The 19020-nt window shown below is 44.2% G+C and overlaps 1 protein-coding gene across 3 annotated transcripts in view; it reads left to right on the top strand.

Annotated features, from left to right (window-relative positions):
* The window catches only part of SUPT20H (SPT20 homolog, SAGA complex component), a 148324-nt gene that overhangs the window by 49534 nt on the left and 79770 nt on the right, over positions 1 to 19020 (top strand). For all 3 annotated transcript variants that reach the window (XM_068267091.1, XM_068267089.1, XM_068267090.1), the window contains 4 exons: positions 2089 to 2215; positions 3702 to 3805; positions 12039 to 12155; positions 15868 to 15921. In XM_068267091.1, the coding sequence (XP_068123192.1) occupies positions 2089 to 2215; positions 3702 to 3805; positions 12039 to 12155; positions 15868 to 15921 (402 nt within the window). The remainder of the gene's footprint in view (positions 1 to 2088; positions 2216 to 3701; positions 3806 to 12038; positions 12156 to 15867; positions 15922 to 19020) is intronic.

Here is a 19020-nt window from a genome sequence, read left to right as displayed (position 1 = left end):
AGGGGTGATTGACAGTAAGATTACATAATCAAGCTGGAATCACAAGGGGGGAGGGCTACCTACACAGACGAGGGCTACATGAGCAGCCCCCATATGTAAGCAATACTGCTCCACCTAACCCCTGGCCCCCCAATGGCATACTGCATTTCAAACCTCCCTTATGGGGAGGATCATTGTAAAAAAAAAAAAAAAAAAGCGTACTGGTGCTAAGTGCACTTTAAAGTCCATTCCAAGGGGAAGAAAAGTTTTATTTTGAATAGCGTGGTAAGGGTTAGATCGCTGCCCTGCCCTATAATATGTAGAGTAGGGAAAAGTTAGTTTTAATTGTGTTGATCTTAACTTCCTGTTCCCAGGGCTACCAATTTCCACATTAAACCCACATAGCCCCCCACTTTGTTAGAATGCAGAAAGCTGTTTGCACAAGGGTCTCTTATTTCACTTCTTCAATTTTAGATAATATGTTTGTGTAGTCTGTGTATGGTGTCTATCCTTTACAACTTAATGCAAACTTGACGAAAATATCCGTCCAGAGTAGTTGTGGAGAGTGCACCACCAGTTTGTTACTAAATGAGGCACATGTGGTATCATTTTAACAAGTTGCGACAAGTTGTAGAATGCATTTTGGTGTGTCTTAAAGCATGGACCCACTTCACATAAAAAATAGGTAGGGGAAAACTTAATCCAACATAAAAAGTCATTTTCAAAATGATGATCAAACTTGGTAAAGATTTAGCAAAACTACAAGAGACGTATGTGGTAACATTTTAACTGTGATAAGTAGTAATACAGAGTTTAGAGGGTTTTAGGGTTGAGGCCTATGTTTTGTGTATTCTTTTTTTTGTCACAAGCTAAATCAAAAACAATTAAATTTTCTCATATTCTGTACCAAAATAAGACTTGTAAAATGAAAACAAAGTGACAGTATATAAACGAAAACACACATATTGTTACCTTAAGGAATTAGTTTTTTAAATATGTAGACCATGAGGGTATGAAGTATTAATATTATTTTTGCAAATAAGCAGAGATGGGTTTTCGAGTACTGAAGTACTCGAATTTGGAATTCTAATGAAGATTAATTACTGCACCTGTGAGTGACTGTGGAATAGGGGGGGGGGGGTTTCCCATATTAGCGCTGCTACCATTCATTCACCAATAACGTTATTACTACTTTTCACACCTAAATGATCTATATATTGTTTCTTTCAGGAAAAATTAGGCTTTTAGTGTGTGATCATTTTGTTTGGTAACTACCTTATTTTCTATGCATTTTCAAGGCAAAATAAAGGGAAAAATAGAAAAAACACACTTTCTCCATTTACAACCTTTATAGCTTTACAATAAACAGTGCTAACTATAAGTTAAACCTACAAATTTTATTTGCTTATCCATCCTGGTTATTACAACATTTAGATTATGTTCCTAGAACATTGTATGGGGACAATATTGTATTTGGAAATGAAGGTGTCTTTTTCTGGTTTCTGTTTTTGTGCTTTCTCATTGTACACTATCAATGATTACAAGATCTTATTTGCAGGGATGGGCTTTCGAGTACTAAGTACTCGAATTCTGAATTCTAATAAGATTAATTACTGCACCTGCATCACGTGCGCACACGTGGCGGGCGGCGAAGACAGACCTAGCCCGTTTTTAAATTGGCAAAGTTCACTAGTAATCCATAAAGTAATATTACAAAAAAAAGAAAAGCAATTTGATTAATTATATTCACAAAATTTCCTCTTTAACTACTTCTGTATCAGCAGTCTCTGGCCCCTTAACTACTCCCTGACCCACAGAGCTCTGCCGTCATGCCGAGTGGGTTGCGGTGGGACCGCGCCGGCTTGTGGCCACAAGCAGAATGTAGATTTCAATCGTGCTGGTCCGGAAGCAGTTAAGCAAATGCAATTGGTTTTTTTTTTTTTTTTTTAAGAATACGGAGTACAGTCATTGGCTAAGTAAAGCCCAGCCATGAGACTGAATCCACACAATACCATTTGTCCTAGTAGCAGATTCTTCACAGAGAAGCAAATGCTTAATTTTCAGTATATTTATGTAATGTTTATTCTCTTTTTTTTTGTCCATTCACAGAAGCTGAGGCGAAATGTGAATCTCTTAGAGAAGCTGGTAATGCAAGAGACCCTGTCTTGCTTAGTGGTTAACCTGTATCCTGGAAATGAAGGCTATTCATTGATGCTTCGGGGCAAGAATGGATCAGGTAGAATGACTTTTTTCTTTTATGCATATATTAAAATGTTACTTTAGTGCAGTATTTCCTGGTTGGGGTGGTACTGGCTTCTTCCTCCTTCCACTTCTTGCGTCCCATTTCCCTGAAACAGCGCCCTCTTGAACTCAAGAACAGGAAGAAGAATGAAGCCAGTACAGAGTGCAGGACCCGCCGGCAAGTGAGTATTTATCCCCGCCGCTGCGTTTACCCATCGGCTCTCTATATTGCGGATACCTATCCTGCCTACACCTATCTCTGGCTACCTATGCTTTGGCCACCTATTCCTGGCTACCTATGCTGCGGCAAACCTATCCTGCTTACACCTATCCCTGGCTACCTATGCTGTGGCCACTTATCCTGCCTACACCTATCCCTGGTTACCTATGCTGCGACCACCTACTACTGGCTGCACCTATCCCTGGCTACCTATGCTGCAGCCACCTATTACTGGCTACACCTATCTTTGGCTACCTATGCTGCAACCACCTACTGCTGGCTACACCTATCTCTGGCTACCTATGCTGCGGCCACCTACTACTGCCTGCACCTATCCCTGGCTACCTATGCTGCAGCCACCTATTACTGGCTACACCTATCTTTGGCTACCTATGCTGCAACCACCTACTGCTGGCTACACCGATTTCTGGCTACCTATGCTGCGGCCACCTACTGCTGGCTACACCTATCTCTGGATACCTATGCTGCAGCCACCTATTACTGGCTACACCTATCTTTGGCTACCTATGCTGCAACCACCTACTGCTGGCTACACCTATCTCTGGCTACCTATGCTGCGGCCACCTACTACTGCCTGCACCTATCCCTGGCTACCTATGCTGCAACCACCTACTGCTGGCTACACCGATTTCTGGCTACCTATGCTGCGGCCACCTACTGCTGGCTACACCTATCTCTGGATACCTATGCTGCAGCCACCTATTACTGGCTACACCTATCTTTGGCTACCTATGATGCAACCACCTACTGCTGGCTACACCGATCTCTGGCTACCTATGCTGCGGCCACCTACTGCTGGCTACACCTATCTCTGGATACCTATGCTGCAGCCACCTATTACTGGCTACATCTATCTAACGCGGAAGCAGTAAAAAAGGGCACATATGGCTAATGGACAAAAAGGGTGCCGCCATAGCAATGTAAAATATCGGCTATTTCCTGTTGGGCGCCTGAGAAATAGCGGTGGCAGGGATCATGTTAACAAAAGTTTTCGTTTACAGAATAAGGTTTATTACAAATATTGTTTACAAATTCGTTTTGACTTTGTGTTTTACTTATTTTTTCTTTTGTAAATTTTGCTTTCAGGAGGTTGTACTTATTCTTTCGTTTTCTAAATTTCGCTTTCAGGACTGTAACAAGTACATTTTCGTTTACACTTATTTTATCATTTTAAAATTTGTTTTCATATTTAATTAAATAAGATTTAATTAAAATATTAATTAGATTTCATTCTTTTTAGACTCGGAAACCATCCGGCTGCCTTATGAGGAAGGAGAGCTTTTGGAATATCTAGATGCTGAAGAGCTTCCGCCAATATTAGTAGATCTGCTGGAAAAGTCTCAGGTATGTAATACCTGTTACTGCATCTTAGTGGGCGTGTTGATGATCAGGGGTATCTGACGGCCAAGATGGATGAGTGCTGCAAATCAGCAGGATCCTTACTGTCGCTTACAGTATTATTATTATTATTTATAAAGCGCCAACATATTACAGTATATAGCATTCATTTGACAACCCTGAACCTCTTACCTTTGGGGTTTTGTATTATTCCATCTCCTCATGGGTGATTCTCAGGATTTTCTTTATTTTAAAAGAAAACTACCTGGGCAGCATTGGTAAAGTCCAGCTGCCAGAATATAGTGCTGTCAAGTTAGCAGACCGACTGGCATCTTTGAATTGGTCCTTGCCAGGAATTGCTTTTGAAATGAATAAAGGAAACCTTGAGAATCTCCCATTAAGAGATGTGCTTGTCCAAAACTTCTCAGTGAGAGGTTTAGGACTGTCTGACTAATAATACCTACTGTCAGTAACAGCAGCCTGGAAAAATCGTAATTTACAGTACATTTTAAATCTTATATGTCTGAGCACATGTGTATTTTGAATTGGATGGTTGTTTTTTGGAGGGGTTCAATAGTGGACACCTGCACGCTTAATTTGTACCCCGAACATTTGTCTTGGAAAAGTTCTGTATAGTGTTTGTGTGAGACTTTAGTTCATAGAGCTTACAGAAAATGACCAGTCAGGGAAGAGTACACTGCCACAGAGGCGTTGTAAACTCTGATGAGATCTTACAGCTTTTGGGGTACTGAAGATTTGATTAGACTTTGGCTTTACTCCCTCATCCCCGAACCATCATCGTTAAGAGGAATCCGAGGTGTTAGACCTATGGAAACTACCATATTTATTACCTTTTAATCAATACCAGTTACCTGGCTGTCCTGCTGATCTTTCTGGTCAGTAGGGTCCAAATTACACACCTTAAACAAGCATGCAGCTAATTTTGTCAGATTTGTCATAGTCATCTGCATTCTTGTTCAGGGTCTAGGGCTTAAAGAGAACCCGAGGTGTGTTTGTCAAATCTTAATAGAACGCAGAGGCATGTTATGTGTTCAATGACCTGCCTCTGTGTCCTTCTACTGCTGCCTCCAGCTCCGCCCCCCCCCCCCCTCGAACTCTGCTGCCCCCCTTTTTTTAAAAAGCGCCAGTCTAGCGATAATCTGCTTGTCGTTAGCCTGCAATGAGTGACAAGCGCAGGTAAATGGCAGGCAGATTGTCGCTAGCCAGGCACTTTTCTTAAGGGATGGACAGCAGAGCTCGGGGGGTGGGGCTGGAGTCAACAATATAAGGACACAGAGGTATGTCATTGTACACAGATTGTCCTAATAGGATTTGACAAACCCACCTCGGGTTCTCTTTAAAGTATTAGAGGCAGAGGATCAGCAGGACAGCAGGCAATGTGCATTATTTAAAAGGAAACAAACATGCCAGCCTCCATATCCCTCTCACCTTGGGTTCAGACTGAACCTGTCATGACAAGCTCTGTCATTTTTACCTTAGGCCTTTCACACTGGCCGTGTTCCGTTTTGTTTGGGAAAAGGCTTGTGATTTTCCAAACGCAAGTACAATAAAGTTACAATTGGAAACATGGGAATGCATTCATACAGAATTTGTTTCTGATTTCCTAAAAAGGCAGTCGGTAGTTCTGCTGCATTTTTCCTGCGTTTCATTTGAGGCCACTATAGTGAAAAAGTGAAATACGAAATGCTTTTGCGGTTTACAATTTTTTTAAGTGAAAGGGCCTGTAGTGTTTAATGCTAGCAGTGGCATTCCTATCCATAATCCTATTTACTATTATGTTGTCAATTCCTTGCATTGGAACTGATTCCACCAGCATCTGCCAAACCGCTTTTTACTGCTGTCCATACACAGACTAGAAATATATAATTGTTTTCATATATTTAATATCTTATCACTTAATAAAAATAATAGTATTACATTAGCCATGCCAACTGTGTTGCAGTCTTTCCCTTGTCTGACATCGCAGTCCAAGATTACAACTTCTAACTTACAGTAATATATCTTGCAATATAAGAAAAAAAGTTGCCCTGTCCTGAGGGTATCCAGTCATATCTAGATCATTGCCAGTGAAAGATCACTTCATCATTATAACTTGTCTCCTCTACTGATGTCATGTTTCATTATCCCTGGTATACTGAAAATAAGGCCTCCCAAACACCCATTGCTATACTACAACTAAATACAGTTAAAATAGAAAATATCCTTATCTAATATCCCTGAATATTTTTATGCTTCCTGCCTATTTTAACCATGCTACTTTGGGAATTGCATCTCCTACTGTTCATAGACCTCTTAGAGTCATGCTTATGCTAACTAGTTCAGGCCCTGCCCTGCATTGCTCATTGCTTGTAGCCATAGGTAGCAAGATTTACAGACCCACCCCCTCGTAGACAATGGCCACGATCAGTGGTGGGCTCACAAGTCCGTAAGGGCATACCGCTCCCTAGAATGAAAAGTCCTCCAGGAAGATTCTAATAGATTTAATGCCCCCACAAGGTTAAGCTAGCTCTAGGCTAGCTAGTATAAGTAGCCGACACCCCCCGATTGCCGCCAATCCCTCGATCCAGCCACTTAATACATTACCCAGCCTGGCTGCAGTGTTCGGCGCAGCCTCCTCGCACAGATCTGGTCTCTCTATGGGGAGGATTGAGTCTGCGCATGACGTCGGTGACGTCTTGTACGATCCTCCCCAGCTATGCTGGGAGGCTGCGCCGATCGCTGGATAGAGGCTTGGTGATGTATAATCGGGGGGATTTGAAGAAATCGGAGGAGGCCGGCTACCTATGCTAGCTAGCCAAGAGCTAGCTAAACCTTGTGGGGGCATTAAATCTATTACATTCTTCCTGGGGACTTTAAGCTGCAAAACCTCCTGAGCAGCGTAACACTCAGGAGGTTAAAATCCGTAGAGAGCAAATTTTGTTCAAGGAAAAAATACCATACAATGAAAACCTAGTTAGTCTTGAAAAAATATATGTATTTCATGTAGGTGTCATAAGTAGGGTTAACGTTATTGCTGAATAAATAGGGACATAGCTAAAATGTCAAAACTGCTCTGGTCCAAAAGGGGAAAATAAGGTCTGGATGTGAAGTGGTAGTGATAAGACAACACCCTCACTATGAAAATGTGTCACTGCATGTTAATAAGAAAAGATTCTTTAGTGAATTACCGTATATACTCGAGTATAAGCCTTATACTCGGCTTATACTCAGCTTATACTCGGCTTATACTCGGATCGATTATAAGCCGACCCCCCAACTTTACTTAAAAAAACAGGGAAAAATCCCTGACCCGTGTATAAGCCGAGGGGAGGGAACGCAGCCATTGCTGGTCTAATTTTTCGGCAAATACTAGTTGTCAGGCTATCATGCTGATCAACTGGCTTCAATACTTTTCAGATCTCTGAGTAGCCATAAGTGTTATGGGGGTATATAGTACTTGCTACAGGTCAGTGGCTCATAAGTACTTCTAGCCAGTCAACTAGAATACTCACAGGGCCAACAATCATAAAATGCATATTGGAGATTGATATCTGAGATTGTTGCCTGAGATATTCACCAGATCTATTGCTTTAGGTTGAGCATTACATATCAGTGGCCACTTCTGACTGTTCCTCCCAGCAAATGGTGGAGTAGTGTGCACCGCTTCCCGCAAGAGCAGACAGTGGCCAATTGTGATAACGCCTCTCCCACCCCACAAAAAAAGGAGCTGTGTGCCCCCCTCCCCCACAAGAGCGGGCAGTTGCCACTTGTTTTCCCCTGGCAAATAAAGAGTGGCAAATAAACAGTGTTTCCCCCCGGCAAAGAAAGCAGCTGTGTGCTCCCTTGTTTCCCCTGGCAAATAGTGTGGCAAATAAACAATTTTCCCCCAGGACAATAAAACTGCTGTGTGCCTCCTCCCCCACAAGAGCGGACAGTGTCCGCTTGTGACAATGTCTCCCCCGGTAACTAGAGTGGCTGTGTGTTCCCCTGCAAGAGCGGACAGTGTCCGCTTGTAACAATATCTACCCCCAGGCAATATGCAGAGTGGTGAGCAGAGATGGATATACTCGCCGGTTCCCGCTGCCACGATTCATCTGCTTGTCAGTTCGCAGTCTCATTTCTATGACGCCCTCTAGCGGCGCCTCTTATTATGTGCGTCACTGAAGAGTGTCATACAAGACTGTGACAGACAAGCGGATGAATCGTGGCAGCGGGAACCTGTGAGTATACGCTTTCCTGCGCATCACTCTGCACATGCCGGGGGAGACGTTGTTACAAGCGGACACTGTCCGCTCCTGCACGGGGGCCACACAGCCACTTAATTTCCCGGGGGAGATGCTGTTACAAGCGGACACTGTCCGTTCCTGCACGGGGCACACAGCCGCTCTATTTGCCGGGGGAGACATACAAGTGGACACTGTCCGCTCCTGCACGGAGGCATCCCAGCTACTCTATTTGGCAGGGGAGACATTAGTACAAGCAGCCACTGGTTTTTACATGCCGCTCTGGCCGGGTCGGGAGGCACGCAGCTCTTCATGTGCTGTGTGGGGGACACATTGCTATTATTGGACACTTTTCTACACAACATACTGGCCGGAGGTTAATTGGTGGCTCGAGTATAAGCCGAGACCCCCACTTTAGGGCCAGTTTTTTGGTGCTAAAAACTCGGCTTATACTCGAGTATATACGGTACCTAATGCTGGGGATACACGGTACGTTTATCCCCTTATCAATCGAGCCGCTGATGGCTCGATTGATAATTTCCGACAGGTCCGATGACCCCGCTCGATCCCCGCGGGCAGACAACAACGGGGAGTCGAGCGGAAGATAAGGAAGCGCCCGCAGGGAGGAGCGGGAATCGATCCGGATGGCGGCGGGGATGCAGCTGGAGTTGATCCGGTGGCTAATCGAGCCGCCGGGGGTCGTACAGTGTATTCCCAGCATAATACTTAAAATACAGATCAATGTGTGTTGATAAGTTTTCACTTTCCTTATCACGAGCATGATCTTAGTGAATTGTGACCATTGTCAACATCTTTGGAGTGAGGCCTATGTTGTCACTACCTAGTTCTTGTAGGTCCTAGCTCCCATAGAATAACATAGGCACCTGTCCTAACTTCGTGAACGGTTGCACTGCCATAACTAGATAGCGGCAATGCACTCATATCCCCAAAACTCGCAAGGGATGGAAGCTGCACAGTCCACTTGCTGCAGAAATTTGAACAATGTTGCAGGGAACTGTGAACTTTTAACTAGATGTAAACAAATACCGTATTTTATTGACTATAAGACGCTCCTGACCATAAGACTCATCTCGGTTTAGACGACAAAAAGCAGGAGAAAAAATATATACTAAACCTGGTGCATCCATGGTAAATGGGGCATCGTGTGGATTATGCCTTCTTTGTACCTCATGCCCCCTTGTACCTTTGTGTCTCACTGTGTCCGCTTCTGTCCTCCTCTATGCCCCTTTGTGTCTCCCTTGTGTCCCTCCTCCATGCACCTTTGTGTCTCCTTTGTGTCCCTCCTCTATGCCCCTTTGTGTCTCTCTGTGTCGTCCTCTGCATGGGCACAGTACAGGGAGTCTGGGACATTGCGGCAGGTTGGAGGTTTGTATTGGCAGGCGTTCACAAGTCAGGAACTCCCTGCATTTGGACTTTTTTGGGGGAGTCTTATATTCCAAAATATACAGTAATTGGTGTTTTTTTTTTCAAAATGCCTTGGGCTCTGTTCCCGCTTATTTTTTCAGTTCTCAGCTTATCGTAAAACAGTGAATAGTGACAGTGAACGGCTTCTATTTTATTACCAGGTGCCATTCACACTTGTCAGTCTGTAACAAATCAGAAGGATCCGTTGCGGTAAGCGGGGTGCACTTCTGTGCAGTCAGCAATTAATCTCGGGAGGTGGATGCGGTCACCCTATAGCCTATGGTGCTAATGCATCTGCCCCAGGCTCCAGCTGGACTGCAATGGACCGTCAGAGTGGACAATACACTGTCCGCTCCCGCTGGACGGACGTGATCCAGCGCAAGTGCGAACTGAGCCTTAACCTCCCTGGCGGTAAGCCCGTGCTGAGCACGGGCTATGCCGCGCAGGGGGATTTCTCAGGCCCTGCTGGGCCGATTTGGATACTTTTTGGTTTGCAACACGCAGCTAGCACTTTGCTAGCTGCGTGTGCAGTCTGATCGCCGCCGCTCTGCGGCGATTATTTGCCTCCGCTCGCCGCGCCGGCTCCCCCCCCCCCAGACCCCGTACTCTGCCTGGCCAATCAGTGCCAGGCAGCGCTAAGGGGTAGGCCGGGACTCCCAATGACGTCACGACGTCGATGATGTCGGTGACGTCATGCCGCCCGTCGCCATGGCGACGGGGGAAGCCCTCCAGGAGATCCCGTTCTTTGAACGGGATCTCCCGATCGCCGGAGGCTATCATGTAGCGAGACTTTGTCTCGCTACATGAAAAGAAAAAAAAAAAAATTTAAAAAAAAGATTTGCTGCCCCCTGGTGGATTTTTTGCAAACCGCCAGGGGGGTTAAAGCGGACCCAAACTCTTGCACAATACACAATGAAAGGACTTCATAGTTGCTAAAGGCTCATACACACGCACCAACAATCTGTCCAACTATCTTCCAAACCTGTCTGTTGGAAGATAAGTTGGGTGTGTGTACAGCTGGCAAACAACCAGATGACCAACTGATAACAGGTTGCTTGCGAGATCCAACCGGCGTATCAATCTGACCAACTATCAGGCAGGTTGGAAAGTCTGTTGAACAACTTTATTGTTTTTAAATGCAGACAAATTGTGCAGTTTGTCATTTAGCTTGCACACATAGTATTTAAGTGAGTTGGTTGGCGTGAATGTACGTACTTGCCATGTAAACAATTTGTTATGTGGTTGGTCATGTTGTGCATTAAGTTGGACGTGTGTATGGCGCTTGGCGGATCGTTCAAGTCCAGTCTTATCAGCTGAACGACCGACCATACACACGCCCGATTTGACGTCTAAAAGGCCGGACGTTCAAACGTCCAAACGACCGGTCATTTAGAAAAATCTGACATGTGTACGAGCCTTTAGGTGGCCATACATTAGCCGACCAACCAACCAATCGACCATCCAAATCGATTATTATAATCGAATTGGAGGAAAATTGGTGCCGCCAAGTGCATGCCCGACCGACAAAGCGACCAATTTCGGGACAGAAATTGGCCGCACGTCGATCACGCATGCTGCAAGATGTCGGGCCAAAGTTGGTTGGTTGGGTGTGCGGCGGTACGGCGGCCGATTTGCGAACGAGTGACGAGACGACGAAACCACCGCCTCTGCCGCCGCAATGTATAAATGTATGTAGTGTGTGCATTTATACATTACCTGTCCGGTGTCAGCCTCTACGCGCTTTCCGTCCATCTCGCTGGGTTCCAAATTTAAATCAGGTCTGTGAGCCGTACCTGGGTTATGCTCTGTGGCTTAACACTTTCTGTACTGCAAGGAATATGCAAGAAGTTAACATTTTAAGATCTTTTTAGGATTTCCTTTGAATTGTAAAGAAGATTTTTTCCCCCTAATGGTTATTATGCAGTGGCTTATCTTTAGAAGCAGAGAGGAAGTTCTGTCCTAAGTTCCACTTTAAGGTCCCATTCACACCTGAAAGTGGCAAAATGGTAGCACTTAGAGCTACCGTTTTGCGCAGATGATTTTACCGCGATTAGCACAGATAAAATCACTGTACACTCTTGTGATTCCCGACGATCGCAATCAGCGCTTTTATAAGCACGGTATTGCGATCGCTCCAGAATTGCGAGAAACTGCTGCAGAGAACACGTCTTGCAATTGCTGTTAATTGTGAAACACCCGCGATTGGCGGGAGTGAGATCACTGGTTATGGTCATATGGTTATAATTGCGGTAGCGCTTTAAAAAGATTAGCAGAAATCACCCCCTAATCGCCCTAGTGTGAATGGATCCTAAAGAGCAAATTCAATGTGTCTTTTACATTTTATCGATCCCCTTTAATATTAAGTTAAAACAACCTGACGGGTCATTGTCTTCCAAATCCCTCCCCACGCCGGCTTCTGTTGCATAGCCCCACCCCCTTGCAGAAAAGTGCCTTTAATGCTATCGGATGGTGTGACCTAGCCTTATTTTGGGCCATGATTTTCTACTTTTCGTCAATTTATTTTGTGATGTCAGTAAAAGGAATGATGGTTAAAATGGACATGTAATAGTTTTTTTTTCTTTGATGCGCAGGTGAACATCTTTCATTGTGGCTGTGTCGTCGCCGAAATTCGGGACTACCGGCAGTCTGGCAATTTAAAATCACCAACTTATCAAACGAGACATGTTCTTCTACGACCAACAATGCAGGTAAGAGGCTACCTAATGACCAACTACTTTGTTTATTTACTACTTATGTTTGTAGGTTTTAGGTCACCGCTTCCCTAATTGACAGTAAGGCACTATAGTGTACAGCGCTACATTAGGGCCCGTTCAGACTGCACGCGTTTCCAGCCGCGTTTTGGAAACGCGTGCAGGAGGCCGTCACGCATGACATCAGACAGTGCATAGAGTGCATTGTCTGATGTTCACACTGCATGCGTTCCGGACCTGTGCGGTCCGGGAACGCATGCTGCACGCAAATTTTGTCAAAACACGCGGCTGTCCCATTCACTTTTCAGTGATGGGATCAGCCACGCAACGCACACAAACGCGGATGGCGTGCGTTCGTACGCGTTGCGGTCCGCACGCGTTCCGCACGCATGGCCATCCGCATTTGTGATCTGAACGGGCCCTTAGTAGTCCAGCTAGTGTCAGAAATGTGGTCTATGAGCTCCAGTCCTGCCCCCCCTCCGATTTTCATTGAGGCTCCTTGCACGCTGCGTCACAATACAGTACTCTTCCCCATTGCATCTCGGCCGCAAGGGCCATGCAAGTCTATGGAGACTTGCACACTTTTACGCAATGCACCAGAAGTATCCAAATCACCGCAATGCTGATGCAAAGGCTGCAGTGCATTACTGCAAGATCCGTTCATGGATTATATAGTAATGCAAGTCAGTGGGCGATGCAGGCAGTGTGCACAGCGGGAGCACCGTATGACGTAGACCATCGGGAATCCCAGTGACCTACTTCCTGTCCAGTCTGTGTAGTCTTCATGATACTGTGGCGTTGCAGCTATGCACAAGCAAGTCACAGATGACAAGTAATTACCTTGGTAATCAGCAGCAGCTTACACAGGAAGCATAGGTCTCAGTGGCTGGTGCGTTTGAGGGAATCCATGGAGGCTCAGAGTAGTGTGGAGATAGCGAGCAGACTACAAGTGGCTACCAGCCCACCCACCGACCCAATGACGCATGCTATACCACCCACTTTCCACTGTAGCCAGATACAGAATACCGCAGAGGCTAAAAAAAACAGGTTTACTATAACAGAAGTTCTATTATATTAGGGTTTACTATACTAGGAGTTACTACCATAAACTTATAACAGTGTTTGGCTGAGACATTTGGTTTCCTATACAAAAAGTTTTACTATATCAGAGTTTACTATATTATGTTCTACTGTACTGATGGATATTCTACTGTACTGACAGATATCTAGCTAAATTGTGCACTGGGAGTATTGCTTTTGTAATGCAGTAGGTATCTAGCCCAGATCCTCTATGTGCACTTCAAAAGTACTCCATTTCTCTGCCCACCGAGAAACAGTTTAACCAGTCATAGAAACTAATTTAAAGTAACCGTGTTGTGTTTCCCTTTAAATATAGATTTTTATTAAACTTTGCCGTTAAGGGATCTGTTGTGTACAGTAATGCATTTATACAAGAGGCCAGTACATACTTGTCTGCACTGACCTTTTTATTGCGCTGTTAATTCGAGGAAAGCTACACTGGTACTCTGGGTACTCTGTACTGGGTCATTAGTAAAAGCCATCAGTTTCATTTTGCTTTTCTATAGACTCAAAATTATTGGGCATTTTTCTTTTAGATTTAGAAACAGAGACCCTCTAATGAATTTCCTGAATGTTGCAAAGCTGAGGAATTTTAGGAACTGGTTCAAATGGAGTAAAAACCATATTTTTTCCATCAGTGGTCACTGAGCAAACACCCAAGTTTAAGTTCACGTACTTAAAATATAACAACACTTGTGCTGTTCATTAGATTTTAATTACACTTGAGATCTGGTTAGACTAATTTATTTAAAGAAAATATTTGCTTTAGTGTGGATTCCCCCCCCCCCCCCCCTCCTATTTTTCTTTTTTTTTCATGCCTGTTGACTATGACACAGCACATGTGCAAAAATCTGCAAAGTTTCTCCTCCGACAAATGGCTTTTTAACCATATTTGACAGAAGAGTCACGCCAACCGCCTCCTGCTGCTTTCTCTGAATCCACATCTTTCCCTCCTCCAGCCCAGGCATGTGCAGCCATGGTGTCCTGCCAACCTGTTTCCATGAAACGCCCAAATCATGGCCGCCTTGTCTGCCCCCTTTCTAGCATTGTACCCAGTCTGGCTCCTGGCCATAAAGGTTACCATGCTTTTAGAGAAGAGAGGAAAATCGGAGTTTAGTTCCACTTTACAGAACCTAAGGCAGAAAGAGAGCTCTAACCAAGAGTGAAGGGGTGGAGAGGGGCGGGGCATGGCTCGGGTAAGGGTGGAGATGGGTGGGAAAGGCGTGGAGAAAGGCGAAGAAGGGGCTTTCCTAACGCCAGAGTTCTGCAAAGATGCCCCTTTCCCCTATAGGAGGGCTGTGCCCCCCATTTAGAGGGGCACAGTAGAGGGAAGAGGAACTGGACAGCAGTAGAGAGAAGACACAGAGGCATGTCACTAAGCAAGGAACATAGCTCTGTGTCCATTTGTAGAATAGCATTCGCCTCGGGTATACTTTAAGACTATATCCAATATTATTCACTGCAGCACTGGAAAGAGGAAATGTGTAGTGCAATACTGAGAATCTGAACTGTAATATGTACTGAGATTTGAAATACTGTAAAGATTCCTGGAAGTGTGGTTCCCTACATGGACCCACCTAATGGTGACCATTCACGGTACAATATAAACGTTCCTTTTTCCAGTTTATTCAACCAAAACGGACATGTTGGAAAAATCTTTATATTCGATCTAGTGGACTAATCGAACGAAATTATCTAATCGAAAAAAAAAATTAAAAATTGTACCTTGTATGGTGCACCATAAGTTAGACCTGTGGTGTAGACCTATGCTGAGGAACACGCAATATGCTGCAGCACAGACCCAGTTTCTGTAGGTAACCTTATGAATGAAGTCTGTTTTTATTGACCAGGAAGTATTTGCATTAATTCAGGTTGAAGTTAGCTCAGAGATTTCTCCCAGTGCATCACTGCTGAAATATGCAAATTACCCATTGTTGTCCCTGCATGCTAGCCACACCTCCAGATCCGCTGGAATGCAATGATGTGTCAGCTTTTTAATATTACAGAGCCATAATAATCCAACATGCATACAGACTGTTTCAGATTGAGAAAACTTTTGTTTTCCATAGCATTTTATCAAGAGAGCTGTTTGGTCCTTTGTAGCTCCTTACACACTCCAATGAGTTCTGGTTCACCATGAGCTTGCTGGGTACTCTGTAACTCTGGGTGTTTCAAGTCCTGCCCCATAGTGCCACATTAATCCATGCCATGCACTGATAAGGATCAACCAATCCCGAACAGTCTGTATGCATGTTGGATTAGTTTGGCTCTGTAATATTAACAAGCTGTCACATCATTGCATTCCAGTAGATCTGGAGGTGTGTTTAGCACACAGGGACAACAATGGATAATTTGCATATATTTAGCAGTGATGCACTGGGAGAAATCTCTGAGCTAACTCCAACTTGAATTATTGCAAATAGTTTCTGTTTTAAGAAAGCAAACTTTTGTTTTGCATAACATTTTAGTAAGAGTGCTTTTTGGTCCATCGTAGCTCTTTACACACTCCGAGGAGTTCACCATGAGCTTGCTGGGTAGTCTGTAACTTTTTATTGACCAGAAACCCTCAGTTAATGTACATCTGAAACATAGCTCCTAATAAATGTCATTTTTTTGTATCTCTTTTCAGACTTTAGTCTCCGATATACATGCCATCACTAGTGACAATCACAAGTGGACACAGGTAACTTGAGTTTTGTGTGGTTACATGTATGTGCGTAATCTGATTGTATGAGCATGGTGGTTATCGGGGCCGAGGCAGAGGCGAGAGAGGCTCCAGCCTCAGGGCGCAGTGTATGAGGGGCGCACAACTCATCAGCTATCATTCCCCTATAGTGTTTGAAGCAGAGAGAAATAAGAAAGGGGATACATGGCAGAGACTGCAAGCCAGATAACTAGAGATTAAGGTGTTGGGGGCCCTGTGGCACCTCTTAGCCTAATAGCAATCAGTGTGTGATGGGGGGGAGGGATGGAGGGGCGCACTTTTGTGTCTTAGCCAGGGTGCTGGAGGACCTTCTCCTGGCTCTGGTGGTTATTAATATGAGGCTCTAAATACATGATAGTGGGCCTAAGTTATTATTATTTAGTATTTATATAGTGCCGACATCTTCTGCAGCACTGTACATAGTATATTGTCTTGTCACTTAACTCTCCCTCAGAGGGGCTCACAATCTAAAGCCTACCATAGTCATATGTCTATGTATGTATGGGTCTAAATCATAACATTCAGTCCAAATGCCCACATATAGTTATCCTGCTTATATTTTGACTAAAGTTATCCCCCGTGGCAGTATGATTATTTCCAGGTTTTAGGGTATTTTTAAAGTTTCAGACCCTAAAGTCAGGAAAAAATAATTCCGCCAGAATGCCTGCAGTAGCCCCTGCTCTCACTCACCTCCCTGGGCTCTAGCGCTGCAATTTTACCTCCGTCCTCCGGGTGGTGCTGTAACTCTGTGGTGAGATCAATGAAGACGATCTCACCACAGTGATTCAGAGCCTCGGTGGACAGGATGGAGAGCGGTTACCGACATCTGGATCCCCTGGGAGGTGAGTAAAAATGACCGCTGCGTGCTATACTCTGCATAGAGCTCCCAGCAGCAAGCTCGACTGTAGCTTGGGATTACCAACAGGGAATTTAAAGGTAACCCGACGTGAGAGGGATATGGAGGCTGCCATATTTATTGTCTTTTAAACAATACCAGTTGCCTGGCTGTCCTGCTGATCCTCTGCCTCTGATACTTTTAGCCATAGACCCTGAACAATCATGTAGCAGATCAGGTACTCTGACTCATCTGACTCAGGTTTTACTGGATTAGCCATATATATGCTTCTTGCAGGGTTTTGACTTAGATACTACTTATGCCAGAAGATCAACAGGGCTGCCAGGCAACTAGAATTGTTTACAAGGAAATAAATATGGCCACCTCCATATCGTTCTCACCTCAGGTCACCTTTAAAGTAAATGTGAAGCCATGCAAAAAAAAAAAAAAGTGTTTGATATTGATCCTTACATATGGGAAGGAAATGGAATGGTTCTGGATTCCATAGGGAATTACCGATTCTCTCTATCCTGAAGTTCCAGCGCCGGGCTCTGGTGAAGTTATTCTACCAGTTGGTCAAATGTCTTTGGCCCTCCTGAGGCAGTCTCCGGAAGTACTTGCGTTCCTGGTTACCTGGTTACTTCCAAAGAAAGTGTAGGGGACCAAGCAAGGACCGGGAAGGATCTATGGGATGGATCCAACTTTTTTTTTTCTCATACAATCTGTTGGGAAAAAAAAATCTGGCCATTGCAATTCATGTTCGATCGTTTTATCGATTGAATATAGATTAGGAATTGCTGTACTTTATCTAGTCCAGCAATTGCACTGTGATGGGGGAGTGAGAGTGGTTATTGATGTCCACATGGCTCAGTATTGCATTGGGCAGTACAAAGTTAGTGGTGGACGTACTTGGATATATTCAGTCAGATTTCCTCTACAATCTGATCGCTACCTAATGGTGCACAGTGTTTGTACAGTCGATATTCCTGGATCAATTGTTGATCAGCTAAATGACAATGATTTACCTGACTGGATTAACATTGTACGATGGTTAATGTCACCTACAGATTACGGTAAACTCAGTGCTGGCAGCAGTCATGTGCATCTTTATGTTATCTCTTATTCAGTGGCAGCTTTACATGGGAAGAAAGGCATTCTCTTGCTTGTAATCAGTGAAGCGGTAATGGTGGCCATATATCAAGCAATTTGGCTATAAGATCGACCCTGCGATTTGATCATTTTATCAAATCGAGAGAGAATAAAGTGTGTTTCAGTATGCCCAATCAAAGGAAAAATGGCCGATGTCTAATCAACCCACTTCGTCGATCAAGCAGAATGGAAGATATCAGTCGGTCGCAAAAAAAATTGGCTACTGTTCACATATCATTTGATTGACACTGAACCAATTTTTGCATTCAGAGCATGGAAGCACAGCATCGGTCAAATCGATTAGCTATGGTGAATACCATAGGATATCACATGAAGTGTGTGAGCCATCAGTTGATCAACCACGCTAAAGCTGATTGCCCAATAAAGTTAATTGCTTAGTCGATTGCATCAAAATTGCTAGATGTATGTCTACATTAAAGGGATCCAAGCAGCTTTTTTTGTGTGCAGTTTGTCCTGGTCTCTAATAGCTGTAGGAGCTGCCATTCTCCCCCCTTCCCTTCTCTCTTATTAATACAGGTGAATGTGTGTATGTCATCAAGTGTGACTTCTCTAAGCTGTTTGAAGTATATTGTAAACCCCCCTCCTGCTGATGAAAGCTTTTGTTTGCTCATTGCTACTGCTAATTACATTAGTCCTTATCTGCCTGCTCTTTCTGCGGATGCAGGCCTCCTAAGTAGAACAACAAAAAGCCTCTAATGCTGGGAATACACGTTTCGTTTTTGCCTTCGTTTTAGCCTTCGATTCGTTCGGTAAACGAATCGAGTGTTAAATAAACGTATGTGAAAAAGTCATAATCTCATTATAGTTTCGATTAATAGACTCCAAAAACGAACGACTAGTGATCGAACATGTTTGATATTATCTTTCTTTATCCATCTAATCGAGCCATTGGTAGGCTTGATGGCTGTTCAGATCGATTATATATTCGTTTATGCCGTCGATTCGTTAGTCCGTCCCTGTACTATTTTGCATAAATGTGGGTGTTTGTGGGCCGGCAATCCGATCCTGCACCCGCTGGAGACCCTGCCAGCGCACCTGGCCTCTATGTATATGCTATTCGCTCCTCCTAAAAG

This window comes from Hyperolius riggenbachi, chromosome 2 (assembly GCF_040937935.1).
Source record: "Hyperolius riggenbachi isolate aHypRig1 chromosome 2, aHypRig1.pri, whole genome shotgun sequence".
Classification (NCBI taxonomy): Eukaryota; Metazoa; Chordata; class Amphibia; order Anura; family Hyperoliidae; genus Hyperolius; species Hyperolius riggenbachi.
Note: the sequence above shows the minus strand (reverse complement) of the source record. Positions and strands in the feature narration are given on the sequence as shown.